This window comes from Canis lupus, chromosome 26 (genome assembly GCF_048164855.1).
Source record: "Canis lupus baileyi chromosome 26, mCanLup2.hap1, whole genome shotgun sequence".
In the NCBI taxonomy this organism is placed as follows: domain Eukaryota; kingdom Metazoa; phylum Chordata; class Mammalia; order Carnivora; family Canidae; genus Canis; species Canis lupus.
The window spans coordinates 4,220,282-4,243,165 of record NC_132863.1 but is presented as its reverse complement, the minus strand read 5'-3'; the positions used below and the strand labels follow the sequence as shown (position 1 = coordinate 4,243,165).

The 22,884-nt window shown below is 34.8% G+C and overlaps 1 protein-coding gene across 1 annotated transcript in view; it reads left to right on the top strand.

Moving 5' to 3' along the window:
• Positions 1-22,884, top strand: part of XRN2 (5'-3' exoribonuclease 2) — an 86,394-nt gene that overhangs the window by 37,646 nt on the left and 25,864 nt on the right. Inside the window, exons 16-24 of the mRNA XM_072799821.1 lie at positions 3,240-3,358; positions 5,487-5,622; positions 6,858-6,965; positions 7,054-7,143; positions 7,804-7,876; positions 13,519-13,602; positions 15,705-15,802; positions 16,390-16,469; positions 17,682-17,738. Of these exons, the coding sequence (XP_072655922.1) occupies positions 3,240-3,358; positions 5,487-5,622; positions 6,858-6,965; positions 7,054-7,143; positions 7,804-7,876; positions 13,519-13,602; positions 15,705-15,802; positions 16,390-16,469; positions 17,682-17,738 (845 nt within the window). The remainder of the gene's footprint in view (positions 1-3,239; positions 3,359-5,486; positions 5,623-6,857; positions 6,966-7,053; positions 7,144-7,803; positions 7,877-13,518; positions 13,603-15,704; positions 15,803-16,389; positions 16,470-17,681; positions 17,739-22,884) is intronic.

Below are 22,884 nucleotides of genomic sequence, written 5' to 3'. Positions count from 1 at the left end.
TATCATTATGTAAATATCTAAATGATATGAAAGAAAAGAAAATGCATGTAAATATAGATAGCTAAGTGGCTGCAGTGTTTCTGTAATGCAAATGAGCCTCAGTACTACCTCCTTTCCCTAAAGGAACTGGGTGCTAGCAGCATGATGGGGACATGGGAGTGTCTCATAGCTGGAGGTAAGAGTGGAAGGTGGGTTTTCCCCTTTATCCAGGGATCTGCCTTGGACATTTTATTATTTATGTTCCTCAGTCTGTCAAAGCAGGTTACTTCTCACTGCCTGAACTCTTGCTCTCCACATCAGGCATGGAATAGATCTGAGTACATATTTTAAGGTCACTCTTGCTATGCAAATTCTGGTTGCTCTGTATTTAGAAACTCAGGAACTGAATAGATTTACCACCTAGTGTCCCTCCTTGTTTGAACTTGGTGATTCAGTCTAAAGAAGCAGGTCATCTCTGCCAGCTAGGCTGTACTCTGTCCAGTAGCTTCTTATTGTAGTCGCAACACACCATGAGCACAGAGCACATGGCAGGGCAGCAGCAGGCGTGAGGGAACAGACCATGAATTGATATACAGCAAATAATCAAAGCTATTGCTTATTTCAGGCTGGTAGGCATTAGAGAGTGTGTGTTGTAGAGAGGACATATATTTTGTAAGTTTGATATCGTGTAAATTTTTGTTTTGATATATTCAAGGAAATTGTATAAGTTTTAATATTTCATTATTCTAAAAGTTACCCTATTGATGCTCAAATCCTTTATTACAAGGCAACGCTGTATGTGGAATTTTTGCCATATCAGGAGACTGATTTATATTCCTGCAAATTCCCATCTTGAAGTTTTAGGACCTTAGATATGGAATTTGAGAACTCATAAGAATTTGCATCTCCTAGGAGAAGCAGTCTGGGTTTTGTTTTTGTTCTGTTCAATTTTTGTGTTCTTATCTTATGCCTTACACCATTAACAGTGGGATATGGAGGGTCAGTCAAGGGATTGCAGTGAGATGCTTGAATAGAACAGAAAAGGCTGATGTCCCTCATTTAAGATTGAAGGGACTGCCTTCCCCACAGAGTGGATGGAACAGAGTAACTTGTATTGTCAAACACCATGTCTGTGAAAGAATGCTATTTCTTAATCCTAGGAAGGCAGGGAGGTTTAAACTTTGCCAGCTATAATTGCAGTGACAAAGATTCCAATATTATATTGAGGCTCCACAGGACTAGACTAGTCCCACTGTTCAGTAATAATGTCTGCCATGGGAGTAGGAGTAGGGAGATTGATGATTAGGTTGCTTTCTCAATCCTATCTTAATTCCCCATCACACAGTTGTTTCTGTTGGACTCTGCATAGAGGGATTTTCATCTGGAATGTTGTGAATTTAAGGAAAATCACAAAGCCTAATTACCTGTTCATTTAGAGGGAGCCTTTAAAGTTAAGATTTTTTTTTGCTGTTTGGTTTGTTTGTTTGAGCTGTTGGGCATATTAGTGTTGAGTAGTGTCTGCCTCATGGTCCACATTGTTAGTGTTTTACTAACTGGCTTCTGTTCTTTATAAATATGTGTTTTTAACTTTTGCGTTCTGAAATATCTGACTGTATCTGTGGCCATTGCATAAAATGTGATTGTAAAAAGAGCTTTTTAAAAAGGAATTTGAATCAATTGGTATGAATCTGGTATGTTCAGGAAAGACTTATTGTTGGTAGAGAGCAGAAAAGAGTGGCAGAGATATATAGTATCAGAAAAACAAACCACTTTTTGTTTTTCCTTGCAGGTATATTATTTTTATCAGATGTAGTTTGTATCTTTTTTGCCAATTTGGAAAAGTTTGCTTTTTACCCAACTTCTCTGTACTTAGATGATTGATAGGAGTATCATTCTCATAATTTAATTCAAATGAATTTAATGTTGGGTTTAAAAAATAACAGTGATGACTTACTGAAAGGTGAGCTACCATATGCCACACCGGCAGCTTGCTGTTGATCCTTCATACATGTCGTTTCATTTAATCCTCACAGTAACTGACAAAGAGAATGTTATCCCATCTCAAGTTGAGGCTGACAGAAGTTACATTAATTACCCAAGGCCATCAACCAGTAATGGTTGAAATTGGAATTTCAAACTCTAACTAAAAAATATCCATCTCATTTTCAAGTACAACAATGCCTTCCTGAATTATTGTTAACATTTTGGTTTTTTTAAACAGTATTGGCCATATGGTATCATGAATAAAATGGAAATTAGACTTTTTTTTTATAATTAGACTTTTTTTTAAAGAAAGTTATAAACTCTATGAGAAATACAATTTTACTTTGTTATAACTTTTTTTGGCCTGTGGTAAAAACTACATGCATATTAAGGTTTTAGTTACAGTATCATTAAAATAGCCTCCTAAGCTCTCAATTTAAAAATAATTCAGTTTACTTGCAATAGATCATATACTGTGAATAACAGAAGAAAACTTTACCATGAAAACCTTTTTGCCACTGTGTTTTTGGTCATTTAACATAAAACTAAAGTTGCAGAGGATTTCAATTTTTTAATTAAATATTAAAATTCTTTAGGATGGTCACTGTGTTCATTGAATTAGGTACAAAGGGAAGATAATAGTGAATTTTAAGTGATATCCAAGTCTTTAAGAAGTCTGCATTTGTTACAAATGGATTTTTACTTGTACCTTGAATTTTAAAACATTATAAAATAATTTAGTTATCTGGCAGAGTCTTATTAAAATATTATTTTTCTGATAGTTGTGTGAGGTTGAGCCTTCACCATTTAACTTCATTCTCCCCTGCATTGACTATTTTGTGTATTGCTACTTGATGTATTTATATTTTCCCCCTTAGAACTTTGCTACTTGATTGGTAGGAAGTGATCATGAATTCATAACATGAGGAAACCACCAAAGGAAAAAAATAATTCAAGTCCTTTAATTTTTAAAAATATATAAAATTAAATTTTTTTTCTTCTGAAGTAATTTTTATTCTAATGTTCAGATTCTTTTTTGAGTTTAAGCATAGGAATCTTTTTTTATATTCTTTTTTTTTTGAGGAAGTAGAGTAGGCCAAGATCAGTCTTTGTATTTTTTTTCAGTCTTTGTATTTTCTAAATATATTTGCCATATCTATTTAATAGCTGTAAAAGTTGTATTATCATGAAGCATGATTGTAATAGCAGTTGGATGTAACTTCTTATGTGAAATGAATAATTAAATCCTTCCTCTATAATGTCATAATTGTTTGCAGAGTCCTTCAATATCTCCTAATACAAGTTTCACTTCTGATGGCTCCCCATCTCCAATAGGAGGAATTAAGCGAAAAGCAGAAGACAGTGACAGTGAACCTGAGCCAGAGGATAACGTCAGGTGAAACCATTTTTTGGTAACACTTTGTTATCAAATTGCTGGAATACATGCTGCCTAATTAATGCTATTTAGCTTAGAGCAGCGGTGCCTTCAGATGCTTGCCTGTGATCTTTTTATCCACCAGTAATTAATGTGGAGAGTTAGAATAGTCAGTAAATTCCAGTGAGATGTGTAAGCTATAGCTGTTAAATCTAAGCATCTAGATTAGTATGCGTACAGGTTTTTGTCCTCCAAGCCACTTTTCCCTCTGAGACCACGCACTAGATCGGCTAGACATGAGGTGTTTAGCTCTGACTATGTGATCTGAATGTTACTGTTTTGAGATTAAATTTTTAAGCTGCTTAACACAGAAAGTTCAGTTACACTTGGATACTTAATGTAGTTTGCTTTAATCTTCTCAATTGGAGAGGTTCTTCCTCAAATGAAATATGCAGAAGTCATTCAGTTAAGAGATAAATATGTATATTTTTGTAAGCCATAAACTTGCTTAAGTACAATTATATTTTAAGACTGAGAAGTTTCCCTTTAGCCGTATACTTAAAATTTGTGGTAGGAAACTTTGATTCTTTATCCAGAAATTTGAGATCGTTATGTAAGATTAATAGCCTCTCATCTAATTAAATCCAGATTTGAACCCTGGGTCCTGAGTGCAAAAGGCCAACAAATCTTAATAATTGTAACTCATTAAGAATTTAGCAAAATGATATATTACAAAGTTAAACAATAGTGGTCCACAACTGCTTCTTTTATAGGACATGGATGGTATGTTTACATTTATGATGAGAAACTTCTCAAGTGTCATGTATGGTTCTGTATTTTCCTAACGTCCTTTAATGTCAGATTCTGAGATCTATGGTGACTTGTGATTGAACATTTACCTGATCCTCTGTTTCTGCAACTCTGGATTTTCCTTTTAGAGTATGTTGTTTTATTGTGTAACCATCTTGATCAATAGCAGTTTAATAGTTAACTTGATTTTTTAGTACTTTATTGTTAATCTCAGTGCTGAGAATAGTCAAGGTGGAAATGCTTCTGTCAAGAAATGCTTGGGACTCTTGATATGTATTTCCTTATTTTCTGTAAAGCACTTAAAATCCACATCACAGAGGATATTTCTCCTAATTGATGTTCTATGAATCCTTGGGGCAGGGGGGAGAGAATTAAAATTAGTGTGGTGTATTCTGGAACATGAGTGCGATTAATTTGTAAAATGTGGCACATGGTAGAAAACAGTCCTTAATGAGAATCATCTTGATGTTCTTGATCTGTCCTGAGGTGTTTTTTTTGTTGTTGTTTTGTTTTGTTTGTTTGTTTTTAGTGTTCTTTGGCTTCTTTGTGTTCTTTAAATAAAATGTTTAAATCTTAGGAGAATGAAAAATGAGTACTTAAAAAAATTTTTTTAAGAAAGTGGTTCTTCACATGTATTTTCAATGATTAATGATAATTTAGTGAATTAATCAACCCATTTTTAAATTCTACCAGAACACACATGTGTGTATATTTTCTTCCCTTAAACCAGCCAGCAACTCTTAGCTAAAAGAGCGATAAGGCCCAAGGATGGGGAGAGTAGGTATAAACATAATTTTCTGCCTGGTTCCTAGATTATTCTTTTACAAACCATTTTTTACCTTTTAAAAAATTACCCGTGCAAATCTTTTTGAAAAGTAATTGACTCCTTTGTTTAGCTTAAATGTATTTTAACAAACTGAGGGGAACTTATATAAAATATCTTCAGTATTTGAATCTTACAGTTTCAGAATTGGTCCACAATCAAAAACTGTGTAAAACAGTATTAAAATAATGAGCCAAAAAAAAAAAAAGCACACAAATGTATCTACTTTTTAATAAACAGTTATTTTCTCTTTTTCTGAAATGTACTTTTCTAGTGGTCTTAATAGAATCAGTGTTTAGGTTTTTGATGTTTAACTGTCTTTTAAGTTGATAATCCTGTGAAAGTGGGCTTTTTAGAAATAATTAAATGAAGCTGTGTTAGCATTACTGTTTGACTCATTCACATTTCACCTGGATATTAAACATAAAATGATTTGGGTGATAAGCCAAGGAGTAAGACATAAGACAGTTATGGAAAGTATTAATTCAATGTTAACTGGCTTTGCCTGGGTTTTAGGCTATGGGAAGCTGGTTGGAAGCAGCGGTACTACAAGAACAAATTTGATGTTGATGCAGCTGATGAGAAATTCCGTCGTAAGGTTGTACAGTCTTATGTTGAGGGGCTCTGCTGGGTCCTTCGATACTATTACCAGGTACAAAGAATATTTTCCTCTAAACCAAGCTAATCATTCTAGGAAGATCATAATTTCTGTGTGTATTATTGAATTATATTATGAAATTAAATCCAGACTCATATTTTTAAAGCTTCCTGCGTAGAAATTCATTACCTTAAATAATATTTGTTTGTAAAGCCTTTGAAGCTTCTCAAGTGTTAATAGATAAACAAAGATAATTTTTGTTGTGCATTCAGCATCAAGTAGTGTAGTTGAGTATACTTGGTCTTTAACATAATTAAAAGTATAGTGGTTTTTGAATTGGAAGTAAAAAATAAGTAATATCACTAAATGACTGAACAAAGAAAGGACAAAGCCTAGAAAATACTAGTAAGAATTTGAAAAGCATTTAAATGATACTATTTCCTCCATGTAATGTAGTGATATTACATGAAGTGCATTCTAATTGGTGTAATCCATATCTGATTTAAAGCTTTTGATCAGCGAGATGTAAGATTGTGAGAGATAGGTAGACATATAGGGGATTGTAACACTAGTAATTAATATCTGGTTTCCTTCTCATAACAAGGCAAGTTAAATCTGTTGTGATCTGGGGAAGGATGATGTTTGTCATTAAGTGGAAAGTGTAATTTAATCATTATCAACTATGTAATTATAAATTCATGTTTTACTTTTGTCAGGATTTTAATTCACTAGGCATAGAATCAAAACACATATCAGGAGGACTTCTCTTTCCTATCAGTAAAACTTACTGTTTTCTTTTTATGGGTTTACTTAAATATTTTTATTATAAAGAGAAAGTTGTCACAGTGAAAATAGGGAATTGTAAAATGAAACTTCGGCAGTTTTATTTAGTCACTGTTCAGTGATGTCCCTTACCCATCTGTATGCTAATTAAGTACCAGCTACCACTGCTCTTATTTTGATGATGGCAGGAAAGAAATGTTAACCAAGCACATTTTAAGGGTAAAAAACTTCACCAAATTGTGTTTGTAAATAGAGTTTGGTATTAATTACTGATTATTAAAGACTCTTTGCAATAGTTTTTAAATACTTTAAATCTTATATAAAGTAAAAGTTCAGTTAAAACAACTGTTAAGACTCATGGGAAAAATAATCTGGAATATACACTGAAAATCATGTGTTTTATAAGTGGAATATTGTAGACTAAAATTCTAATTTTTGTTTGCCTTAGTGTCCATCTTGAACATAGATTTTTATTTTTGTTGTTTGTTTGTTTCTAATGATTGTAGGGCTGTGCTTCCTGGAAGTGGTATTACCCATTCCATTATGCACCATTTGCTTCAGACTTTGAAGGTATTGCAGATATGCCATCTGATTTTGAGAAGGGCACCAAACCAGTAAGCTTAATTATGTAGTCATAAAATTCATAGAATTTTGACTTAGATAAAAATTGCATCTTAAGCTTTTTTTTTTTCTTTCTTGCAGTTTAAACCATTGGAACAACTTATGGGAGTTTTTCCAGCTGCGAGTGGTAACTTTCTACCTCCATCATGGCGGAAGCTCATGAGTGATCCCGTTAGTGTCTTAGTATTTTGAGTGTAGTGGTAACTGGGTTTTGGTCATACATTTCACTAAGATTAGTCAGTTGCTTTTGCATCTCATAGTTAAACTAGTGAAGTCCAAAACCAGAGTAAAAGTATTGAATTCTTCTGTATATTCCCCCCACCCCACCTTTCACTTGGCTGTCAGAATCCTATCCAGTAAATAAAATTAATTTATGTTTGGGAGAATTCTTAGAACAGTTACTTTGTTCTCAGCCTGTCTGTAAATCATTATTTTTATTTGTTCTAGCCATGTGTGGTGGCTACCTGAGTTCAGACTGACCTACCTAAAATCATCTCTCTGGTTGTTTTGTGTGCCACAAAGAAAGGGGGGAGATCCAGGCAGGAAGTAAGAATTATTAGAATCTGTAAATTCTGCATTGATTGTCTAGGGTACACAGTTGTCAGTTCTAAAATTCCTTCTAATAATGCCTCCCCTCCCCCATTTTTTAAAAAATAAAATTAATTTTGTTTTACTACTGGGATTAATGACCTGATAACAACATTTTTTTAAAGGAATAAAACCTTATTTTCTCATCAGGCCTGATGACATGAATGAAAGATACATCAAATTCTTTAAAACTCAGACATGTGTGACTTTTGTTTTGAATGTTTACTTTTCTCCCTGATACAGGATTCTAGTATAATTGACTTCTACCCTGAAGATTTTGCTATTGATTTGAATGGGAAGAAATATGCATGGCAAGGTAAAATTTAGACATTATTACTTTTTGTTTAAAATAATTTCCTAAAAAAAAAAATAAATAAATAAAATAAAATAAAATAAAATAAAATAATTTCCTCTTTTTGGTAAACTGTAAGCAAACATGATTTATGGAATGAAAGAATTTCTGTAAAAGATAAATATTTTAGGAATTACATGTCAAAATTTGATTTTTTTTCTATCCATCCTGACATTAATTAATAATTTTATAGTAACATTCTGATGAATAGTAAATTGGGTTGAAATAGATTGATTATTCTGTCTTTTGTCTCTTTTGTGATTAATTAATGAGTCTTGGGCTTGCTCCTTCCAGTTAGTAACTCATTGACACCTTGTATGGTTGCTGAGAAATACAGAAACATGATTGCATAATGTGGAGGTTCACTTATACTCCATGGGAATTTGAAAATGAAAAATGTATTAGAAATTTAGTTTTAAATACTTGACAGGAATCATTAAAGCTTATTTCTTATTTATTTATTCAGCTGTTATTTTCTCATTCCTTCTGTTTACCGCTTTTGTAAGAATGTCAATTTTAAATCAGTACTAATTTTAATGTGCTGTTTACCACTCAGCAAATGTGTGATGATGACTGAATATAAAACACAATAAAGAAATCTCGCACACAGTATGTCAACTGTTGTTTCATGCTAAAGCTCCTTTCAGCAAATCACTTTAACCTTTTCTTCCACTGTATATTTTTCTAAGATAATCACATTTGATAAAACCATGTTTTTACCTTTTCCTTGGTTAGTTCTTGTGGTGCAAATGACCAGTAACATGACTCAGAGAATTGTGAGGCAGGGAGGGATAAATAATAATCTGCAAATTGAAAATCACTTTATGAAATTTAGGGTTGACTTTTGGTTTATGTAGTAAAAGAAATTTCATATTACTTAATGGAATAATAATGGGAAATGCAGTCCCGATTGAGGTTAGCAGGTGTTGTGCTCTGTGGTCATAGTTTGTTATATGTGAATGGATTAAAGTCTTAGATTGTTTTTAAGGTGCTTTGTGGAGGATATTTTGATTAGAGGGAGAGGAGGCTAAGAAGCAGTAAAGTAAAAATAGAAGTACATAATCAAGTATATTTTTGTAAGTGTTAAATAAATGAGTAAATATATAAACATGCAGATGTCTTGCTTTCTGTAAATATCATTGTAGTATAAATCATCCAGAGGAAAAGTGAGGCAATCAATGCACATTCATTAGTTTCTTCACATCCTTGCCAACATGTTATTTTCTTTTTTTATTCAGTAAATGGCTTTTATGTATTTTTAGTTGAAGTATAATTGACATAATATCCTATTTCAGGTGTACATCATGGTGATTTGATATTTTTATAGGTTATGAAATGATCCCTGTGATAAGTCTTAATTACCATCTATTACCATACAAAGTTACTATATAATATTTTTGGCTATATTGCCTACACTGTATATTACATCCTCCTGATGGACTTATTATATAACTAGAAGTTTGTATCTCTCAATCTCCTTCACCTAGTTTACCTGTCTCCTCAACCTCTTCCCCCCATCTGGTAACCAACAGTTTGTTTCCTGAATCTGTGAATCTGTTCCTGTTTTATTTTGTTTGTTCATTTGTTTTTTTAGATTCCAGATATAAGTGAAATCATGGTATTTGTCTTTGTCTGTCAGGACTTGTTTTGCTTAGTATAATACCCTGTAAATTCATTCATATTGGAAATGGTAAGCTTTGTTCTTTTATTATGGCTGAATAGTATTTCATTGTAGATGTACACCATATCTTTATCCATTTGTCTGTCGATGGACACTTGGATTGGTTCTGTATCTTGGCTATTGTAAGTAATGCTGCAGGGAACATAAGGGTGTATTTATTTATCTCTTCAGATTGGTGTTTCTGTTTCTTTGGATAAATACCCAGAAGTGGAATTGCTGTATTGTATGGTATTGCTATTTTTAACATTTTGAGAACCTCCATACTGTATCCCATCGTGGCTGCACCATTGGGTATGAAGGTTCCCCTTGCACCACATCCTCACAAACACTTGTTTGTTTTTGTCTTTTTGATAATAGCCAATCTTAAAGATGTGAGGTGATAACTCATTGTGATTTTGATTTGCATTTCCCTGATAATTATTGATGTTGAGCACCTTTTCATGTGTCTCTTGGCTATATATATGTCTTCTTTTGAAAAATGTTTGTACAAATCCTCTGCCTGTTTTTTAATTGGATTTTTTTATATTAAGTTATGTAAATTCTTTACGTATTTGGAATATCAACCCCTTATTGAATGTATGATATGCTAATATCTCCCACTCAGTAGGTTGCCTTTTCATTTTGTTGATGTTTCTTTTGCTAAACAAAAGTTTTTTAGTCTGATATAGTCCCTTTTGTTTATTTTAGCTTTTGTTGCCCTTGCCTGAAGAGACTAATCCAAAAAGATACTGCTGAGGCTGATGTCAAAGAGCTTACTGCCTGTAGCTTCTTCTAGTAGTTTTATAGTTTCAGGTCTTACATTCAAGTCTTTAATTCATTTTGAGTTTGTTTATATGGTGCAAGAAGATGGTCTAGGGTCTGGTTTTACTCTCCTAAATGTAGCTTTCTGGTTTTCTCCACACCATTTATTGAAAAGACTGTCTTTTCCCTTTGCATTTTCTTTCCTCCTTTGTCATAGATTAACTGACCCTATGTGAGTTTTTTCTGGGTTGTTTTATTCATTGATCTATATGTCTGTTTTCATGTCAGTACCATACTGTTTTGTTTGTACCATAGTTATTTATAGTATGGTTTGAAATCAGGGAGTGGGATACCTTCCACTTTGTTCTTTCTCAAGATTGCCGTGGGTATTTGGTGTCTTTTGTGGTTCCATACCACAAAAATTCCAATTTTAGAATTCCTTGTTCTAGTTGTGTGGAAAATGCCAGTAAGGTATTTTGATAGGGATTGCATTGAATCTATCTATAGATTGCTTAGGATAGTATGGACATTTTAACAGTAGTCTTCCAATTCATAAGCGTGTAATATTTTTTCCATTTATATGTGCCTATTTCCTGCTTTTTGATAGTAGCCATCCTAATGGGTATGAAGCAATATCTCACTGTGCTTTTGATTTGTATTTCCTCAATGATTGGTGATGTTAAGCATTTTTTCATGTGCTTATTGGCTATTTCTAATTTTGGCGAAATGTCTATTCAAATTTTTTGCCTATTTTTGAGTTGGGTTTATTTTCTTCCATTTTGTGATTGTCTTTCTATTTTGTATGATAGTGTCCTTTGATGCACATAAATTTTTAATTATGATGGAAGTTCAATTTTTGTTGGACTATTCTGTCATTGCATGTGTTTTTGGTGTCATATGCAGGAAGTCATTGCCAAATCCAGTGTTATGAAGCTTCCTCTCTGTTTTCTTTTAAGAGTTTTATAGTTTTAGCTCTTAACATTTAGGTCTTTGGTCCATTTTAATTTAATTAAATTTTTGTATAGGGCATATGAGGTTAGGTTCCAGCTTCATTCTTTTGGTATGAATATCCATTTTCCCAGCACCATTTATTGAAAAGACTGTTCTTTCCCCATTGAATTGTTCTTGGCACCCTTATTAAGAGTCATTTGACTGTGTATCTGAGGGCTTATTTATGGACTCTATATTCCATTGCCCAATATGCCTGTCTTTATGTCAGTACCAAACTGTTTTAACTGTAGCTTTAGTAAGTTTTACAGTCAAGTGATAAGAGTCCTCCAAATTTATTTTTTTTCTTGAGGGTTGTTTTGGCTAGTTGGGGTCCCTTGAGATTCCAAATGAAGTTTAGGATGAATTGAAGCTCAGACCTTTAATGTTTTTATATTTTATGTAAGTATTTTTATTTATTAGACTGTAGCAAGAACACAACTTTTTTGAGGTAAAATTTAGTAGTCTGAGGGGTTAGAGTTACTCCTCTATATGTTTTTTTTTTTAAACTTATTGAAAGTAATGTAATGCTTAAGTTCTTACCTAAGTTGAATGTATCTTAAAATGATAGAAGATAAAATATATCTGGGTATTTTTTCAATATTTATTGAACACTTGCATTGTTGTGTTTTTATAATATTTATATAACATGCATAAGAGGAATATAGCATACTCATTTCAAATGGTATGTATTTTATATATGAACAGAGAATTTTAAGTCATTTGACACGGTGGCAGAACTAAGATCTGAACCCAGAGAGTGTGACCACTATGTTTACCTAAGTGTTACCACTACTTGGGTTACTTGTGTTGCAAATGACACAGGATTAAATGAGTGAATGAATGTAACATAATAAATAAGTACTCAGGAGAAATTGGCTGCTAATGTCTTTACTATCAGCTCACTCATGCGCTAACTGTATCACATATGAGTATAAGGCATTTCTTTCCTGGCCGGTAGGGCTGATTTGTTGTTTAGTAACCTTATTGCTGTCATTAGCACTGCAAATTGCTTACCAGTTGGAGCTGGCTTTTGGAGTTGATATTGTAGAAGAGTTTTTCTGATAATTTGTGTAGCTCTTAAGTGTGTGACTAAACAAAACTTGAACAACTCCCTACATTTTTCCCATGTAAATGTTTACCAGTAGATGAAATAGCTATTTCACCTATCAGCTCAGGTTATAGATGTTAATATTCCTGAAATCACTTTTCAGGCCCTTCAAAATTCACACTAGAACTTAGTTTCTTTTTAACTTTAAAAAGTACATACTTGCCTTCTAGGTAATGAAATTGTATTGCTAAACTTTGAAAATATGGTAGCTAAATAATTAATGACAACTTTGGGAACCTTTAATTTCTCAGGATTTTAAAGAGAACACTCACAAGTATGGCAGTTTTGACTGACAATAGTTTCAAAATTATTTAGCTCTATTTAGCATTTCTCTTTGCTATTTTACATTTTTTATTTTGTTTTAAAGACTATATGTGGCATAACATATACATATGGTTCAATAACTTTGTATATTTTTCTGATAATAGATACTATATTACTGGTGTGCTGCTTTGAAAATTATGGATGGAGGTTGAAATAAAACAATTACCTTATTAATTCCAGCACATTCTACAGGACGGTTTTCAGCCTGAATACGAACAACTGCAATTCTGCCCACTGCCCCAAAGTTTTATAAGTCAGTCTATAAAAAACGTTTTGTATCTAAATCAGTTATTAGGTTTTAAAATGTTAACAATACTATGCGGTTTTAGAGTTGGAAGACATTTCATGTGTTTATTCACAATGAAAGGACTTTCTGAATATTTTAGTTGAAGTCCTAGAAAGATGAAAGGACAAACTGAAGCTCTTGCCACATTAACTGGCTTGCCTAAGGGTATCCTCTTAAGTAAGGCATGAGAACATAGACTGGTGTCCAGGGGGCCACTTGTTCATTTAATTTAAAAATTTTATCATCATGCAAAACATAGTTTTTTTCATATGTGCCATTTTAAGGATGGAAGATATATAAAACTTTTTTCTGACCATACAGAAAGTATTTGCATCTGAGATTTGAATAAATAGGTTCAATTCCAAAGTGTTTTTACATCAACAGGGATATTCTACTGGAAATGTTTATTTGGACCAATAATAAGTGGAATTTGGGTTATCCTAATAGTTGAGTGTTGGTGTGCATTTCTTTCCCAGGTGTTGCTCTGTTGCCTTTTGTGGATGAGCGAAGGCTGCGAGCTGCTCTAGAAGAGGTGTACCCAGACCTCACTCCAGAAGAGAGTAAGAACTACCACTTGGTCTCAACGTTGAGTCTGTATTATACGACTTTACACTTCCCTATGGAATTAGACACTTTCCGTTTGTTAAATTTCACACAAGGGGCATAAACCATAGGTTATTACTTCTTTAAAAACCAAGTCAAATTTGCATCTAAAATGTATTATCCATAAGGAACACCTGGGTGGCTCAGTGGTTGAGCGTCTGCCTTTGGCTTGGGGCATGATCCTGGTGTCCTGGGATCGAGTCCTGCACCGGGCTCCTTGCTGAGAAGACAGCCTGCTTCTCCCTCTCTCAGTCTTTCTCTTTCTCAAATATATACATAAAATCATAAAAAACAAACAAACAAACAAAAAAACACTTCAAGGGGTGCCTGGATGGCTCAGTCTGTTAAGTATCTGACTCTTGGTCTCATCATCATGAGTTCAAGTCCCTTATTGGGCTCCATGTTGGGCATGGGGCCTACTTTAAAAAAAAAAAAAAAGACTTCAAGAATGTCCTTTGACTTTGATTCTTTTTTATTTTATTTTATTATTTTTTAAAGATTTACTTCTTTTCGAGAGAAAGCGCAAGCATATATGAGGGGAGCAAGGGGAGGAGGGAGAAAGAGAATCCTCAAGCAGACTCCACCCTGAGCGCAGAGCCTGACATGGGGCTCAGTCCCAGAACCCTTGAGACCTGCGCCAAAATCTAGAGTCAGCCATTTAACTAACTGAGCCACTCAGGTGCCCCTTAACTTTTTGATTCTTATATGACCTGCACACACGGAAATATTTTTCCATGCTGGGAGTGTATTATTTTCCTTCATCTCCCTTCTTCCCTTCATCTCTTCTAAATAACAGTAACTTTGTTTAAAAAGTTATGTTGAGGGATCCCTGGGTGGCGCAGCGGTTTGGCGCCTGCCTTTGGCCCAGGGCGCGATCCTGGAGACCCGGGATCGAATCCCACGTCGGGCTCCCGGTGCATGGAGCCTGCTTCTCCCTCTGCCTGTGTCTCTGCCTCTCTCTCTCTCTGTGACTATCATAAATAAATAAAAATTAAAAAAAAAAAAAAAAAAGTTATGTTGAAACAAAGGCATTCACTCATAGATTGCTAACCTGAATGTTATTTTGTACAAAAAGTGGCATTTAAAATACAGTTAAGGTGGGCCACCGGGGCTGGTGAAGGATCTCAAGATGGCTGGACGAAAACTTGCTCTAAAAACCATTGACTGGGTAGCTTTTGGGGAGATCATACCCCGAAGCCAGAAGGCCATTGCCAACTCCCTGAAATCCTGGAATGAGATGCTTACTTCCAGGTTGGCTACTCTTCCTGAGAAACCACCTGCTATTGACTGAGCTTACTACAGTAAGCCAATCTGGCAAGGCTGGCTTGACTTTGAGAAGAAGTTTAATGCCCTGAAGGTTCCTGTGGCAGAGGATAAATACACTGTCTAGGTGGATGCTGAAGAAAAAGAAGATGTGAAAAGCTGTGCTGAGTTTTTGTCTCTCTCAAAGGCCAGGATTAAAGAATATGAAAAACAGCTGGAGAAGATGAAGAACATAATTCCATTTGATCAGATGACTGTTGAGGACTTGAATGAAGTCTTCCCAGAAACCTAATTAGACAAGAAGAAGTATCCCTATTGGCCTCACAAGCCAATTGAAAATTTATAAACTTGAGTTGGAGAGAAAGCCCATCCTTCATATTATAAACATTGGACATGTATATAAACACCAGTATAATAAGCCTGTATAGAAGTAATTTCTCTGTCAGCCATCCTTGAATAGTCTTTATTATCAGATCGTATAATTAGTTTGGGTTTTCTCAGGAAATGGTTATATAGTTCTGTATAAATTACTTTTTCCCTTATCTTATAATACTATATATATTCAGATATCTTTTTAGTGACAGTTTTTTCTGATAGATATTGATCTTTGAGACCTTATTGTCAAACTTGATTTTCTTCTATGGAGGCCTCACATTTAGGTCTGTTACTTTTAAATTATTTTTATAAACCTTATATTTAAGTTTTTAAAATTTAGATGTTTCTTATTTTATTCTCATAAAAGTTGCTCTTGGAGATATAATTGTTTGATCTTTATTCTTTCCTTATTTCCCCCCAGCTAAAAGAAACAGTCTTGGAGGTGACGTCTTATTTGTGGGGAAACATCACCCACTTCACGACTTCATTTTAGAACTCTACCAGACAGGTTCCACAGAGGTATGATCTCTTTTTCCATAATGAAGTGCTTTTAGTGTGATTACTTGGTTAATTCATCAGAAATACATTGGTTAAGTTTTGATAAAATAGAAACAGATACACTGTTTTAATCTTTAAAAATCATTTAAAAAGTATAAAATTTTGTGTCATTAGGTCTATGTACAGGGTTGTGTAGCCATCACTGCTATCCACTTTCAGAACTTACTACTTCTCAAACAGAAACTGGATATCCCTTAACACATCTCCATTCTTCTTTCCCCTTACTTCTGGTAATCTGTCTTCCACTTTCTGTCTGTATGAATTACTTGTTCTTTGTAAGTGAAATCCTATAGTATTTGTCCTCTTACGTCTGATGTATTTTACTTAGCATAAGGTTTTCAAGGTTTATCCATGTTTTAGCATGCATCAGGACGTCATTCCTTTTATGGCCTTTTCTTTATCCATTCATCTCTTGATGGAAACCTGGGTTGTTTCCTCCTCCTGGCTTTTAAGAATTATGCTACTTTGAGCATTGGTGTATAGGTATATATGTGAGTTCCTGCTTTCCATTCTTTTGGGTATACGATAAGGAATGCATTTTTCCGCAGCCAGTGGATGTACCACCTGAACTATGTCATGGGATTCAAGGGAAGTTTTCGTTGGATGAAGAAGCTGTTCTTCCAGATCAGTAAGCATTCATTTATGCACATTGGGGTGGTTGGGAGGAAGTTTAGCTAGCATTTTTTCCTGGTTGCCTAAATGTTTTATTTTCTGGTAATAGTGAGAAAACAAAACAACCTGCTGGACTATAAAAAAGACTTGGGGTCAGAGCCTAGCTCTTCAGCCCCTGTATATACAGGGGGCCCTGGGGGTCCCTAAAGCCCTTACAGGAGATCCATGAGGTCAAAACTATTTTCATAATAATACTAAGATGCTATTATATTATTTGCTTTTCTCATTCTCTTTCTCTCTTGAGTGTACAGTGGAGTTATCCAGAAGCTGAATGTAGTGTGATAGCTATCTCAAGAGATTGAATCAGAAGCAGATAAGAGAATCCAGCTATTAAGATAGATATTAAGCCAGATATTAAAGAAATTTTCAAAAATGTAAGACAATGACACTTCTCTCTTTTTTTGCTTTGTAAAAGTTTTTCATTAAAAATGTTATTTAATGTTAACATGTCATAGGTTTATTATTGTTATCTTTAAATTAGTATTTCAGAAATTTCTTAGTTTTAATTTTTAGTAAGTAAATATTGATAGACATAACCGGTGTAACCAGGAGCTCTTTGAGGTCCTTGCTTTTTAGGACTATTTTAAATGGGTTCTGAGATCAGAGTTTGGGAATTGCTAGTCAATTGTATCTTCTCTTTTCTAGATCATATTGGGTGGTTTTCCAAAGCAGTGACGCTATTTTGTAATTTCTCTGGCAGTTTGTGAGAGATCTTGTTGCTCTACATTCTTGCAACCCCTTGGAATTGTCATGACCTTAATTTTTGTCAATTTTATGGGTGTTTATTGGCACCTCGTGGCTTTCAGTTGCATTTCTCTGATTACTAGTGAAATTGAATGCCATATGGTATATTTATTGACCATTTGATTTTCCTCATTTATAAAAAGTACCTGTTTTATTCTTCTGTTATTTGTTCCCCCTGGGCACCTTTTTGGTTTGTTTGTATCCTTTACAAATTCTGACATGAGCTATTTGCCAATAATAGTTTTCTGTTATTCCTTGTTAACAAGGAACAGGATTTTTTTTTTTTTAAGACAGGATCTTTTTTTAAAGATATAATTGGTTATGTCATTTTTGTTGGTACATTTTAATGATTTCTCTTTCCTAAAGCAACATTTTAATTCCACTTATCCAAAAGGTTACAACTTACTCTCTTCTTTCTCTTTAGAATAGTATGTTCTCCTGTCCCCATGTTACGAGATCTGACACAAAACGCTGCAATCAGGTAAATCTTTCAAAATTCATGCCGTTGGACCAAAACACAGCTCTGAACTTGCAAATAAGTTTAAGATCTCTGAATCACAAGGAAATGGCAGCCATTATTCCACCAGGGCTTTGAGATTGGAGAGTCCCTGTGTTGCAGACCTCAGAACAGAGCCTCTTGACTTTAAATTATGTATATTGTTAAGGTTACTGATTTAACAAGCTTGCTTCTCTGCTTTCTGGTTTCCCCTGACAACATCTGATTCTTCCCGGATTAGGAGAGTGGGAGGTAGAAAGTAGGAGTTCCTAGGAGTAGTTTACTGTGTAGGAGCAAACAGACCTCTTTACTCCAGAGGCCCACACAGCTTATAATAATCTGTGTTATAACAGATTATTGTAATTATACTTACAGGTGTGGCCCTGCAGAGTTTAAAAACAAAACTGTTACATATTGTAATTTTGGTTGAGATAGAAGGAATTTGTAGAAATGTTTACCAACAATTATTATAAACTATATACAGGGCTAATTTCTGCTACCTGGACGATGTACTTATATTTCATTTCTTGCCTGTTGACAGCATTTTCTATATGTAAATATAATTGACTGTTTAGAACACAGTACTCATTTGCCTAATTCTTGCATGTAATCACTAATCTCAACGACAAGGTTTATGTTACCGTTTTCTTAGACAAGACGAAGTTTTAGGCAGGACTAAGACAACAGATCCTAGTAATTCAAGGATTTTGTAAAAGCCTGCTTGCCTTTTAGACTGTTCCTAAATCTTCCTTTCCCAGTCATACTTACTATTTCTCTTCTCTTGGGAAGTGTTTTAGATTTTATTTAGATCTTTTGTGTAAAGTGTAAGCATGTTAGTTTTCTCCTTAATAGATTCAGATAGCAGCTGCCACTTTAGAAAGGCTTTTATTGAAAGAAAACTGTGGTGAATTAGGAAGAATCTTTCTAGATTACTTTTATTTATCTTAACACACATTTTTAAATCATCTTTTTTTTAAAAGATTTTATTTTTATTTATTCATGAGAGACAGAGAGAAAGAGAGGCATAGACATGGGCAGAGGGAGAGGCAGGCTCCTTGCAGGGAGCCCGATATGGGACTTGATCATGGAACTGGGATCACGCCCTGGGCTGAAGGCAGGCACTCAACTGCTGAGCCACCCAGGCATCCCGTAAATCATCTTTACACATAATTTGTTCTGGTTCTTTGTCTTTGAGCTCTTCTGTTAAGGGTGGGTAAGAATGGTGAGCCAAGCTCTTGGGCTCATCACATTCTGGTTTGGGCAGATCTAATGGGGACACTATTGACCCTTGTGGTCTCTGCCTTGCAGTGGTGCTTTAGGCTAGTTAATCCCACTGATTCTGTCTTTGGATTGTCATATGCTTGTTGTGCTTGTCACATGCAGTTTTTCTGCATGTTTTCAGAGGCCTTTCTGCCCAGCCCTCTAGAAGTAGTTAATTCTACTTAACTTCCTGATTAGGATAGAGAGACTTATCCAAGGGAGGAATTACAAAATTGACAAATTCTCTAGCTTCTTTCTGTTTGTATGGTGGTGTTACTGTTGGTTGGCTGCTTCTGATCCTGAAGAGGCCTTTGGTATGATTTGATATCCACTGTGTTCATAAAATTATTAAGTTTATAAGACAAATCCCAGATCTAGGTACATAGTATGTGTTGAAAATAACCTCACAATAAAATTGATTTGCCTTAATTCTTTAGAGATTTGTGAAAGACCATTTTAACTTTTACCTTATGAGCTAATTTTGTTCTGAGGGATCAACTTTATCAGGTTGATCCAGTTTAGTGCAATTTTTGTGTGTTTATGTTTGTTCGGGGGCCTATTGTTCATCCCAGTGTTGTGTTTGTTTTATAAATGAAAATTTGAGAATGCAGGCCCTGGTGCCAATTGCTTGTTACTACTATTTTGACTACTGGCATTTTTTCCCTTGTCTGTTTGGATGCATCTGGTATTCCATCCCATATTTGAGAAGTTGTTTCTTCAGCTTGGGTTTAGGTGGGTTTTTCCCATCACAGAAATCTTTAACCTGTAGTGTTAAAAAAAAGCATATGATTGAGGTTATTGAAGTGTTTAAGTTCCTAGAAGGACTCTTAGCGAAGTTTGGTCAGCTGTGACCCAGGAGATCTTTTTTTTTAATTCTGATTCCATAAGTCAACATATTAGTAACTTAATTTTGAATAGAACAGAACTATCTTCCTTAATTTTCCTCATCCTGCTCTTTACTATTGTAATTTGCTTAGATATAATATCAGTAGACTGACTTTTTGTTGACTTTAAATATAGGAGCACCTGGATGGCTCAGTTGGTTAAGTGTCTGCCTTCAGCTTAGGTCATGATCTTAGGGTCCTGGGATCAAGCCCTGTGTCAGGCTCCCTGTTCAGCAGGGAGTCTGCTGCTTTCTCCCCCTCTTCCCTTCCCCCTGTTTGTGAGATAGATAGATAGATAGATAGATAGATAGATAGATAGATAGATAATTTTTTTAAGGCTTTAAATATATAAAACCCCATATGATTTTAAAATTAAAGAGATGTTGTCTTCCCACTGCAGTGGCACAATTTTCTATTCATCTAGAGGAGTAGACCCCCACACCCCTTTGTTTTACCTTGGACTCAGTGTTCCAGACTTCTCTGTCCAGTGGCTCTTACCAGTTCTTGTTCATCTCCCCTGTCTGTCTCTGACCCTCCTGTTTTCCCAGTTGCTCAAACTTACGTTCTGCTTTCATATTATATACTTTGGCTTCTCATTCTGCATTAATCCCTAGATCTACACGACTCTTCTGGATTTTCTTTTTCCCAATTGTTTTTTGTGTCCGGCTCTTCCCAGTGTACCTATTAGTAGTTTCTTTTTCTTTTTCTTCATTTTGTAGTTTCTTCTCCTGAATTACTATAATGATCTCCCAGGTAATTTATTTGATTTCACCTTCCCACCAGTCTACTGGCATATGCTATGGGGCTTATCTTTGTTAAACTACCATTTCTCAGAAATTTTTGCTCTAGAGTGTCAGTGGAATTATAATAACACTTCCTTGCTTTTTCAAGGCCTACCATGGTTTGACAGAGCCATAGCTCTGTGCCCAAATCCCCACAGTTCCTCAAGGACACCTACCTCCTCATTCAACCCAGCTTTTCTCATCAGTATCCTATTGACCTCTCTACCTTCCTTCCATTGTTTCAAATGCTCCTTCCTGTGTAGACTATCTTTCATAGCTTTTCTTCTCTTTAGAAAGATAATCTAGAATTTATGTACTCTTATATGTTATTTTCATTAGTAGCATTGTTAAGTTTTTTTCCCCCCTCATAGCACCTGGCACAGTTCTAAACCTGTGTAAAAGCCCAGGTGTTCATAGTGTCTAAGCCCAGTGTTTGCCAAAGTCTTCCAGGAGACCTTACTCCTTCAGAGAAGTGTTTGTCAGACTTTCTATTTATATTCACCTTTGGATGAATCAGGCAAGGGGTAGAATGTTTTATCCCTGTAAGGAGGGTTTTTTTTTTTTTTAATGTGAATTTTTAATGTAACCATTATTGCAGTGTTTGTAAGACTTTTGGTTGCCAAGCAGATAACCTGAAATCAGAAGCCTAGAGGAAGTGTAATATGAACAGTCACAGACTTGATGGTGAAAGCTCTTGGGAGGGCTTAATATCCACTGTCTGGTTAACCTCTTCTGATAGAATGTCAGCAAAGACATCTTAAGTCCTATAAACTCTTTAAGTGCTTTAAAATGTCAGGTATATGAATCATGAAGTTTTTCCTACAAGGACAGTTTGCATTGGTATGCTGATTTAGCATTAATTATGGAATATATCAGGAAAAGGTAGGGTAAAAATATGTAACTTGATATTTGGAGTTTTCTGCTGTCTTTGTGAAGTGTACTAACACTCTTAAATAGTATTAGTACTTAAAATAGTGTTTCTAAGGATAATTCTTAAAGTGAATTGAGTTGGAAAGGGGTGTTGTACATTCCATTCCTTTTCAGTTGAGACTTTGCTGTAGTATTTTCTTCTTACTATTGGTGTCTAAAGTGCTACTTGTGTTACAGATAAAAGCACTGCTCAGTTTTGTTATATTTTCAACCATGCTTAGGTTTACAATTTTTATATTTTGTCCTTGATGTGTTTGTGATGACAATTAGGTGATTAAAATCATGGAGAGGTTCCCTACCAAGGGAAGGATCATATTATGCCACTCCTGGGCGGGCTGGTGTGGTGGATAGAAGCTTGTGCTGGGTGAGTCAGCCCTGTGCCACCTAGAAGAAGTGGTGAAAAATACTTGTGTTTATAGAGTTCGGTGAAGCTAGGTAAAGCAGTATACATCTAAACACAGTTCTCTCTCTCTCACACACACACACACACACACACACACACACACCCCACCCCACCCCATGGGGCCACCAGTTGGATGTATAAGCTGTTCTTTAGCTCATTTCCTCCTTGAAGGTGCTTCTGTCTTCATGGTACCACTTTCCCCTCCCCCTGCCACTCTCTACAGTTAAACACTTTTGATGGAAATTTGTCAAAGAGAAATCCATTTTTCTCCTTTACTATTTCTATTATTTTTATTTATGTATTTTATTATAATAACATCATTTCTGTTATTTTAGTTCCTCTGTCTATAAGAATTTTAATTACTTACATAAACGAAAAAATGAGGGAACTTTAAAAGCTTGGATCTCAGTAAAGTTTTACTTTGGTACTTTGACTAATAGGTTCCCCTCTGGTTTATGTGTTTCAGTTTTTGGAGAAGTTTGTTTAGGTTGTGGCTGGTGTTTCACAATGGAAAAGTACAGTTGAGTTGTGCTTTAGCTTCTTTTGTTCTTTAATTTCTTTTTTTTTTTTTTTTAAGATTTTATTTGTTTATTCATGAGAGACGCAGAGACACAGGCAGAGGGAGAAGCAGGCTCCCCGCAAGGAGCCCGATGAGGGACTCAGTCCCGGACTCTGGGATCACTCCCTGAGCTGAAGGCAGACACTCAACCACTGAGCCACCTAGGTGTCCCTTGTTCTTTAATTTCTAAAAATAAAAGAGTTCTTATATATTTGTGGGAACAAATTACTTTAAAAAAAAATCAATGAAAGCTTAACTCATTTTAGAAGAGAATAAGTCTTCAAATTGTTCTTAAAGATCCAAGGGAAAAGAA